This window comes from Rhinolophus sinicus, chromosome 2 (genome assembly GCF_057876585.1).
Source record: "Rhinolophus sinicus isolate RSI-liver-muscle chromosome 2, RSI-T2T, whole genome shotgun sequence".
In the NCBI taxonomy this organism is placed as follows: domain Eukaryota; kingdom Metazoa; phylum Chordata; class Mammalia; order Chiroptera; family Rhinolophidae; genus Rhinolophus; species Rhinolophus sinicus.
The window spans coordinates 186,915,488-186,926,573 of record NC_142502.1 but is presented as its reverse complement, the minus strand read 5'-3'; the positions used below and the strand labels follow the sequence as shown (position 1 = coordinate 186,926,573).

At 44.0% G+C, this 11,086-nt stretch overlaps 1 protein-coding gene across 1 annotated transcript; it reads right to left on the bottom strand.

The window, feature by feature from the left end:
• Window positions 1–8,941: 8,941 nt before the first annotated feature.
• Window positions 8,942–10,849, bottom strand: LOC148758978 (serine/threonine-protein kinase MARK2-like). The gene has a single exon (XM_088796364.1). The coding sequence runs from the start codon at window positions 10,847–10,849 to the stop codon at window positions 8,942–8,944; it is 1,908 nt and encodes a 635-aa protein (XP_088652490.1).
• Between the last annotated feature and the right edge of the window lie 237 nt (window positions 10,850–11,086).

Genomic DNA, 11,086 nt, shown 5'->3' with positions numbered 1-11,086 from the left:
TGACAGTCACAGAGTCGATAAGATACAAAAACAAACTCTTTGCCCCTTAAAGCACATTTATTTCTGATGATAAAACTTAGCAGACATTTCTCAGTTGATCTTATCAAGCACATGGTCACATAATCATCCATGTCTGTGAAAAAGCATCCTAGCACTAAAGACTGGGATGATTTCCACTGGGCTCCTTTGCATGATATCCTTCCACTGTTCTCACTGATGAAAAATGAACCAAAGAACCCAAAAGCCCCGCGAGTCAGAAAACGGCAAACTATAGGACATTTGGAAGGAGGTGATACACGATGGCACCCAACAAATGGCCCCACATGTCTGGCTCTACATTGCAGGGCATTTCTGGGAACCTGGAGCCGAGGTTGCAAACTGGCAACGTACTGGCTTCAAGAGACCTACAGGAATGGCGTCCTCACGCCACAGAATTAGTTCCACAGTGTCTATTTTTAAAAATTATGTCCTAACAAAAAGTCAGGCAAGTTCACATAAAAATCCAGATTTTGAGCCATTGTGACGCCCGACACAGGTAACACTGGATTTTCATTTCCACAAAGTGAACACGTTGCTGGAGAGCGCCCCCTGCTGCATTGGCTCCTGTGCACCGCCCACCTCTTACCCGGGGCAGAACAGATTCACTTCACTCACCCATATCAACTCAGCCCAAACAGATCTTCGTTCACTGACAACCCTCCTGCAGAGGCAAAATGGGACCATTTGTCTTCAAGCAATCCCATCAATGTTGCTTCTCTCTGCCCAACTCTCTAAGGATTTGAATGCCCCTGAGTTTAAGGTCATTTCTATGGCAGCTCTTATGCTTACAACCAGCCAAGTATTAGACTCCATTCTTTTTTTTTTTTAAGTTTCAGGTGTACAAAACAATGTAATAGTTAGACAGTTATCATTTATACCCCTCACAAAGTGATAGTGCCCCCTTCCGCAATCTACTACCCCTTTGACATCGCACACAGCCGTTACATCCCCACTGTCTCTATTCCTAATGCTGTGCTCCTTTTCTTGTGAATATATAAATATATACAATTATAGTTGACATTCATTATTATTCATCTTCAGCTTCAGGTGTACAGTGCAGCATTAGGCATCTACCCCATCCCTGCAGTGGTCTTTATAATAAGACAGTGTCCATTGGATACCCTACAAAATCTTTACAACTTTATTGATTTGTTCCCCAAACTGACTTTTGTATCCCCGTGGCAATCTTGTGGTTACCAGCTGTGCTTTCTAACCACCTCAACTTCTCCCTCATCCCACCCCCTCCCATCTAGCCACCCTCAGTTTTTCCTCTATATCTTGAGACTGTTTCTGATTAGTTCATTCATTTATTCTATTCTTTAGGTTCCACATATAAGTGAGATCATATGGTATTTGTCTTTCTCTGACTTATTTCACTTAGCATAATGTTCTCTAGGTCCATCCATATTGTTGCATTCTTCTTTATGGCCAAGTAATACTCCATTGTATAAGTGTACCACCGTTTCTGAATCCAGTCATCTACTGATGGGCATTTCGGTCGTTTCCATGTCTTGGCTATTGTGAATATAATGCTGCAATAAACATAGGGGTGCATACATTTTTTCTAATTAGTGTTTTAGATTTCTCTGGATAGATACCTAGGAGTGGTATTGCTGGGTCATAAGGTAGTTCCATTTCCAGTTTTCTGAGACACCTCCATACTGATTTCCATAGTGGCTGCACCAATCTGCAATCCCACCAGCAGTTCACGAGGGATCCCTTTTCTTCACGTCCTCGCCAGCACTAGTTGTTTGTTGTTTTATTGATGATAGCCATTCTTACTGGTGTGAGGTGGTATCTCATTGTTGTTTTTATTCGTGTCCCTTTAATGATTGTTGAGATTGAGCATTTTTTCATATGTCCGTTTGCCCTCTGTATGTCCTCTTTAGAAAAATGTCTCTTCATGTCCTCTCCCCATTTTTTAATTGGGTTGTTTGTTTTTTGGAGTTGAGTTGAATGAGTTTTTAAAATAAATTTTGGATATTAACCCCTTATCAGATATGTCATTGACAAATATCTTCTCCCATTCAGTAGGATCCTTTTCTGTTTTATTGATGGTTTCCTTTGCTGGGAAAAAACATTTAGTTTGACATAATCACCTATGTTTATTTTTTCTATTACTTCCCTTGCCCTAGGGGATATAGCAGTAAAAATATTACTCCGGGTAATGGCTCTAAACTTTCTTCCAATGTTTTCTTCTAGGAGTTTTATGGTTTCAGATCTTACATTTAAGTCTTTAATCCATTTTGAATTTATTCTTGTATATGGTGTAAGTAGGTGGTCCAGCTGCATTTTTTTGCATGTGCCTGTCCAGCTTTCCCAGCACCATTTATTGGATAGACTGTCTTTACCCCAACGTAAATTCTTGCTTTCATTAAATGACCATATAGGCATTGATTTATTTCTGGGCTGTCTATTCTGTTCCATTGATCTATGTGTCTGTTTTTATGCCAGTATCATGCTGTTTTGATTACTATAGTTTTGTAGTATAATTTGCTGTCAGGTATCATGATACCTCCCACTTTATTCTTATATCTCAAGATTGCCGAGGCTATCCGGGGTCTTTTATGGTTCCATATAAATGTTAGGATTATATGTTCTATTTCTGTGAAAAATGTTCTTGGAAGTTTGACAGGAATTGCATTGAATTTGTATATTGTCTTAGGCAATATGGACATTTTAATGGTATTAATTCTTCCTATCCATGAGCATGGTATGTGTTTCCATGTATTTGTATCTTGTCTAATTTCTCTCTTCGGTGTCTTATAATTTTCTGAGCACAGGTCTTTTACTTCTTTGGTTAAATTTATTCCTAGGCATTTTATAGTCTTTGAAGCAATTGTAAACGGGACTGTTTTCTTAATTTCTCCTTCTGGTATTTTATTATTGGTATATACAAATGCAACTGATTTCTGAATATTAATTTTGTATCCTGCTACTTTACTAAATTCATATATCAGTTCTAATAGCTTTTGGTGGACACTTTGGGGTTCTCTCTATATAATATCATGTCATCTGTATGTAATGACTATTTTACTTCCTCCTTACCAATTTGGATGCCTTTGATTTCTTTTTCTGGTCTGATTGCTGTGGCTAGAACTTCCAGAACTACATTGAATAGAAGTGGAGGAAGTGGGCAACCTTGCCTTGTTCCTGATCCTATGGGGAATGGTTTCAGCTTTTCCCTATTGAGTATGATGATAGCTCTGGGTTTATCATATATGGCCTTTATTATGTTGAGATATGGTCCCTCTTAAGAGTTTTTATCATAAGTGTCTGCTGGGTTTTGTCAAATGCTTTTTCTGCATCTATTGATTTGATCATATGATTTCTGTTTTTCATTTTGTCAATGTGACATTTTGTCAATGTGATGTGTCACATTAATTGATTTTGTGGATGTTGAACCAACTTTGCATACCACGAATGAATCCCACTTGATTATGGTGTATGATCTTTTTAATGTATTGCTGAATTCTGTTTGCTAATATTTTGTTGAGGATTTTTTGCGTCTATGTCCATTAGGGATATTGGCCTGTGGTTTTCTTTTTTTGTAATATCTTTGTCTGTGTTTGGGATCAGGGTGATAGTGGCTTGTAAAAAGGGTTTGTTTGGGAGCCATCCCCCCTTCTGGATTGTTTGGAATAGTTTGAAGAGAATAGTTGATAATTCTTTTTTGAATGTTTTGTAAAATTCCCCTGTAAAGCCATCTGGTCCAGGGCTTTTGTTTATTGGGAGCTTGTTGATTGCTGATTCAATTTCCCTGGTAGTAATCAGTCTATTCAGGTTTTCCGTTTCTTCTTGAGCCAGCCTTGGAAGGTTGTATGCTTCTAGAAAATTGTCCATTTCTTCCAGATTGTCTAATTTTTTTTTTTTTTTCAGATTGTCTAATTTGTTGGCATATAGTTGCTCATAGTAATTTCTTAAAATCTTTTGTATTTGTGTGGTGTCTGTTGTCACTTCTCTTCTTCATTTCTGATTTTATTAATTTGGGTCCTCTCTCTCTTTGTCTTGATGAGTCTAGCTAAAGGTTTGTCAATTTTGTTTATCTTCTCGAGAAACCAGCTCTTGGATTCATTGATCTTTTTTTCCTTTTTTTTTCTCTATTTCATTTACTTCCACTTTGATCTCCTTCCTTGTACTCCCTTTGGACTTACTTTGCTGTTCTTTAAGGATGAACTGTTGGTTTGTGATTTTTCTTGTTTGTTTTTGTTTTTGTTTTTAGGTAGGCCTGCATTGCTATGAATTTCCCTCTTAGGACTGCTTTCACTGCATCCCATACATTTTGGGTCATTATGTTTTCGTTTTTGTTTGTCTCGAGATATATTTTGAGTTCTTCCTTGGTCTCATTGTTGACCCATTCATTATTTAGTGGCATGTTATTCAACCTCCATGTATTTGTGTGTCTTCCAGTTTTTTTCCTGGAGTTGATTTCTAATTTCCCAGCACTGTGGTCAGAGAAGACTCTTGGTATGATTTAAATTTTCTTAAATTTATTGAGACTTGTTTTGTGGCCTAACATGTGGTCTATCTTGGAAAATGTTCCATGTGCACTTAATAAGAATGTGTATTCTGCAGCTTTGGGGTAAAATGCTCTGAAAATGTCAATTAAATCCAACTGGTCCAATGTGTCATTTAAGACCACTGTTTCCATATTTATTTTCCATCTGGAGGACCTGTCGCTTGTTGTCAGAGGTGTGTTGAAGTCTCTTACTATGATAGTGTTATCTCTGTCTTTTGATTTCTGTCTTTATGTCAATCAATATCTATTTTATATATTTAGGTGCTGATATGTTGGGTGCATAGATGTTTACTAGGGTTATGTCCTCTTGTCGGATCGATCCCTTTATTATTATGTAGTGCCCATCTTTGTCTTTTAATATATTTTTCATTTTAAAGTCTATTTTGTCAGATGTAAGTATTGCTGCTCCAGTTTTTTTTCTCATTTGCATTTGCATGAAATATCTTAAGTCCATCCCTTCACTTTCAGCCTGTGTGTGTCTTTTGATCTGAGGTCTCTTGTAGACAGCATATGCAAGGGTCTTCTTTTCTTATCCACTCAGCCACCATACGTCTTTTGATTGGAGCATTTAAGCCATTTACATTTACAGTGATTATTGATAGGTACATAGTTATTGCCATTTTGTTATTTGTATTTCTGGTCTTCATTAATTAGATTGTTTTCATCTTTCTTCTGTTTACAGAAGCCCTTTTAACATTTCCTGCATTGCTGGCTTGGTGGTAATGAATTCCTTTAGCTTATTCTTTTCTGGGAAGCTCTTTATCTCTCCTTCAATTTTAAATGATAACCTTGCTAGATAAAGCAATCTCGGTTGTAGGCCTTTGTTTTTCATCACTTTGAATACCTCCTGCCACTCCCTTCTGACCTGCAAAGTTTCTGTGGAAAAGTCATTTGATAGTCTTATGGGAGTTCCCCTGTGTGTAACCTGCTGTCTTTCTCTTGCTGCTTTTAGGATTCTCTTTGTCTTTAACTGTTGCCATTTTAACTGATCTGTCTTGGTGTGGACCTGTTTGGGTTCATCTTGGTTGTAACTCTTTGCACTTCCTGGGCTTGTATGTTGGTTTCCTTCACCAGGTTAGGGAAGTTTTCGGTCATTATTACTTCAAATAGGTTCTCAATCCCTTGCTCCCTCTCTTCACGTATGATGCACATGTTGTTGTGCTTGATGTTATCCCAGAGGTCTCTTACACCATTTTCATTGTTTTTCATTCTTTTTTTCTTTTGGTTGTTCCACTTGGGTGATCTCTGCTAACTTGTTTTCTAAGTCGTTGATTCGATCCTCTGCCTCATTTAACCTGCTGGCAATTCCTTCAAGTGTGTTCTGTGTTCTTTATTTCAGTAATTGTGTTCTTTAGTTTCAACTGGTTGTTCGTTATGATTTCTCTATCCTTCCTTATGTTGTCACTAAGCTCCTTAAACATTTTCATCATCAATGTTCTGAACTCTGTCTCTGATAGATTGGTTGCCTCTATTTTATTTGGTTCCAGTTCTGGAGGTTTCTTCTGTTCTTTTATTTGGGACATGTTTCTTTGTTTCCCCATTCTGGCTGACTGTGTTTGCTTCGATGTATTAGTAGATCCCCTAGGGTTCTCAGTCTTTGCTGGGTGGTCTTATGTAGTATGTGTCCTTTATATTTGACTTGCACCACTTCCCTATTCTCCTGTGCGTGTGCTCCAAAGGTGACCTTTGTGTTGTGTTTGTTCTCCCATTAAAGTTGAACTTTAATTGCTTTTGGCTTGTCAGTAGGTGGGATTGACTTCGAGGCTGTCCAGTTGTGAGAATTGGCTCTGACCACAGTGGATGAGCTGCTGCATGAGGGTTGCCGCCCAGATGAGACTTGGCCCCTATGGGCTCTTGTGCCTGTAGAGAATTCCCTCTGGGTGTGTCACTTGTAGGTCAAACCCAGTAATACTCTGGTTTGGTCTGGAGTTGGCCTCTGGGTGTGTGTAGGGCCCTGGTAGGGCAATTTCAGAACAAAACAAATCAACAAGCACAACAACAACAACAAAGAAAAAAACAAATACACTCACATGTAAAAAGAATTGACAACCCACACTCAACACAGGCAAAAATATCAAATACACACACACACACACACACACATCAATACAGAAAAATGGAAAGAGGGAGGAAAAGTAGACAGGGAAGAGAAAAAAGAAGAGAGAAAGGGGAAAGTGTATGTATATGTACATATAATATATGCTAAAAATGATAGTCATACAAAAAAAATGCTTTTTGCCTTAAGCCCACCAAACAATCTCCAGGTTGTCCTCTGTTGTACAAAGAGTCCTCTACGTCTTGTGCAGGCAGATCTGGCCATCTGGCGCCCAGAGTAACCCTGGCCCTGCAGTTCTAGATGAGTGGGGTTATGAGGTGTGGTTGGTAGTTTCTACAAAGTCAGTGCACTTTCTGCTCTCACCTGCACATACGCTCACTGAGAGCAGCACAACCAGCCGCTGGGACGTGGGCTTCTCTGTGCACAGGTCTCCTGAGTCTTAGGGCACTTCTTCCGTCAGGGGGTGTGAAGGGCTGGAGATTTCTGAGCTGCTGAAAGCCCAGAGCTGCCTCTGCCCCCTGCTGTTAGCCCCTGTGTGTGTGTCTGCTGCTGTAATTATCTTGTCACAGCAGCAGCCCAGAAAAGGTGGGGGCTCGGAAAGGAGGTTTCTGCCGTCTCCCAGCCCAGCAGTGTCACACTCTTCCCTGCCTCTTCCCTAGGTCACAGTTGAAAGCAGCTTTTTTCCGGGTCCTGAGCACTATGGCTCCTCTGTTATCTGACATACTCCTCAGTTCAGGGACCAGCTAGAGACTCTGGAAGGGCGGGGCTAGGATTGCTGTGGGAGAGTGGGGGAAGGGGCCCAGGTATGGCTTTGCTTTTTTGTTTGACCTAGGGCCCAGCTGGAGATCTCTGATGAGGTTACTGCCTCAAACACGGGATAAGCTGCTCTCTCTGCAGGAGAGATCAGCTGTGGGACCAGAGAAAGAGCCCACCTCCTGGCTCTTGTGATCTCTGTTCTGTGTCCTCAGGCCCCCGCGTCTCTGCAGCCATGGATGCGGGCCCTGTCTCCACTCTGCTCCCTTCCCTCTTCCCCTGCTTGCCCAGTTCGCCCACCTTTGAATAAACCTTGTACGAGCCTCTTAGCTGTTCTGTGTGATGAGCAGAGAGTCCTTTGATGGGTTATACATGTTCAATTTGTGGTAAGTTCTAGAGGAGATCTCAAGAAGACCACATCGCTGCCGCCATTCCTCTAGACTCCATTCTTTGATTCAGCTGAGCTGGTGGTAGAATCTAGTGCTTTACGAGGATTGTGCTGAGTGGAGTGTTAAACCATTGGGTTTATTCCTGCTCTGTGCTCCAACGCACTTCAGGGAAATGTTCCATTCTCACCAATGATGGTGACCCAACCATGCTCTGACCTCTAAGAAGAATAGGATGAGGGGCTGTTGGCAGCTAATGTCACTCTAGAGATACACATCTTTAGACAATGCTGAAATCATGGGGGAAGAGACGCTCTATTTCTGTTGGCTGATGGGATATGATGTCATCCGGTGGCAGTTGGTGGGCATCTTGCTTTCATAAAGGGAAAGACCACCTGAGAATGACGCCAGCACAGAGGGAAGGAGGCAAAGCCAAAAGGTCAGGGGAGATGATTCCTGTTGACATCACTGAGTGCCCAGGAAGGAGAATCTCTCACAGAAGCCCCTGTGGACTTCCTGTAATATCTCATTGGCCCAAACGGTGTCATGAGTCCTTGCCTCATCCAATCGCTAGCAGGGGGTTAGGGGAGGGGAGTGGTTGCCATAACTGACTTGGACCAACTGTGATTCCTTCAAATTGAGCATCCACAGGAAGAAGGCAGCATGTGTGCTATGTGAGCAAGCAACACCATCCTGCCACAAAGGAGAAATGGACAAGGGAGCTGAGGGTTCAAAGCCAAGGGAACAGAAGACCAAGAGGGTACCCCTTGCAAAGGTGCAGAATTGTGCCAATTAAGTTCAAGTATTACATCACGCCACGCTCCTCAAACTGGAGGATGCAAAACAAGATTACCCAACACATCTTTCTGAAGCAAGACATTTATTGAAAGGTTTAGAAAACCAAGTTACTTTCATAAGAACCATCCATCCCCTTCCCACAGTGCAGGGGAGGGAAGAAGGGCCCAAGGAAAAACTGCACAGTCTCTGAAGTTGCACCCAGCTGGGGGCCGAAGCGGTAGACCTGCAGCGAGGGTGGTCCCTCCTCTTGTCTGCCAGGGAGCTCCAGGCTGTCCTCCAAGGAGGTGCTTCTGAAGGCCTCAGCTTTATCCAGGTCAGCCCCTAAAATGCAGGGAGCCCGGCTTGACCTCCCCAGAGTCTTATTCTCACCCTGCCTTTGCCCACCAGAACCTAAAGGGGCTTTACTTGATTCCATTTGCAGCACCCCTTTTTTGGTGGCAGACAGAAGATCTTCCTGAAAATGTTCAAGCACCTCCTAGCCACGCGCCGCCGGCCCTGTTTATTTTCTTCTGGTTTTCCACTGCTGCTGGTGGTGCTGTGGCTGGAGAGAGAGTCCCCAGAGTGAGGTGCTGGGCTAGGGATGGTGGTGCTGGGACCAGGGATGAGCTCGGGAATGGCGGTTGTGGATCCTCGGCTGGGCTCGGGAGTGGCTGGCCTGGAGCCTGGTCTGTGCTCGGAGGTGGCTGTGCTGGTGCCTGGTCTGTGCTTGGGAGTGGCTGTCCTGGAGCCTGGTCTGTGCTTGGGAGTTGCCGTCGTGGATCCTCGACTGGGCTCGGGAGTGGCCGGCCTGGAGCCTGGTCTGTGCTTGGGAGTTGCCGTCGTGGATCCTCGACTGGGCTCGGGAGTGGCCGGCCTGGAGCCTGGTCTGTGCTTGGGAGTTGCCGTCGTGGATCCTCGACTGGGCTCGGGAGTGGCCGGCCTGGAGCCTGGTCTGTGCTTGGGAGTTGCCGTCGTGGATCCTCGACTGGGCTCGGGAGTGGCCGGCCTGGAGCCCCAGCAGTACTGGGGAGTGGAGCGCTTGGGAGTGGCGTTCCTGGGCCCCCAGCTGGGCTCAGGACTGGCGGTCTTGGCTCCTGTGCTAGATGGGCGGATGGTGGTCCTGAACTCAGTAATGGTGGAGCTGGACTCCAGGATGGCGGACGGACCACTGGACTCTTGGGCCTTCTCCCCTGGCTTGTGGTCTGCAGGCTGCTGCTCCGCCTTCTGGGAACCGGACAACTCTGGTTGACCCTCCTGGGCTGGGGAGGGACTGCAGCTCTGGAGCTCAGGGGGATGGAAGGGCTTGACCTTGATGGTACGATGTGAGAATTTGGGGTTTTGCCTGTGTAAGATGTAATAGGTGGCCATGATGTTATTATACGTGTTGTTTGCCAGTGTGTTCTTGATGTCGTCTTGATGAAAGCCCAGAGTCACCAATTGTTCCATTACTCTGGGCTCTATGACGTCACTGGGTGGCTCAACATATGGCTTCAGTTCTTCCTCTTGGTCCATATTAAGCCAGGCATCTGTCATGATGTTCTTCAGGTCTTCTCTATGCTCAGGTTTGGGTGTGAGCAGTTTTTGGAGCAGGGTTTGTACTTCGATGGATAGATGAGATGGCATATCATACGGCCTACTGCCTATGCTCTCCAGCAGCTCTTCCCAGCTGATATCCTCAAAAGGGATGGTGTCCGTGAGCATCTGGTACAGCATCACTCCCAGGCTCCAGGTGTCCGTGGCACAGCCATCATAGATTTTGCTGCGGAACATTTCTGGGGCTGCATACAGGAAACTGCCACAAAACGTGCTGAGGTGATGGATATTGGAGGCAGCTCCAAGTCCAAAGTCTGTAAGTTTGGCATTCATCTCAGAGTCCAACAGCACGTTTTGTGGCTTCAGGTCCCGGTGAGCAACTCCCTTCTCGTGGCAGTAGTGCACCGCTGACACCAGCTGCCGGAAGACGCCACGGGCCGTGTCCTCCGACATGCAGCCGTGGGCACGCAGGTAGTCCAGCATGTCGCCTCCGGGCACGAACTCCATGACCAAGAAGAGGTATTCTGCCGAGCTGATCACGTGGAATAGCTGGACAATGTTTGGATGGTGCAAGTTCTCCATGCAGAGGACTTCGTGCAGGAGAGATCTGCGCATTCTCTTGGAGACCTGTTGGTCGATGATCTTCACCGCCACCTTCGTCTTCGTGAGCATGTGCTCACCCAACACGACCTTGCCAAAGGCGCCCTCTCCGATGATCTCCTGGAGCTCGTAATGGGCACTGATGGGCCCCTGGTCAACACGGATGTCTCTAATGTTACGTGCCATGGTGACCCACTAACTACACTCACTGACGATACTAACTATGCTATACAACTACGCTACCAAACAAGAACTACACTAACCACACTGACTAAATATACTAACTGCACCAACACTATTACTGCTAATAGACAATAACTATACTAACTACGCTGACACTACTAACTCTAATATTACTGTGAAAATAAACAATAACTACGCTAACTATGCTACTAAATATACTAACTATCAACAAAAATACTG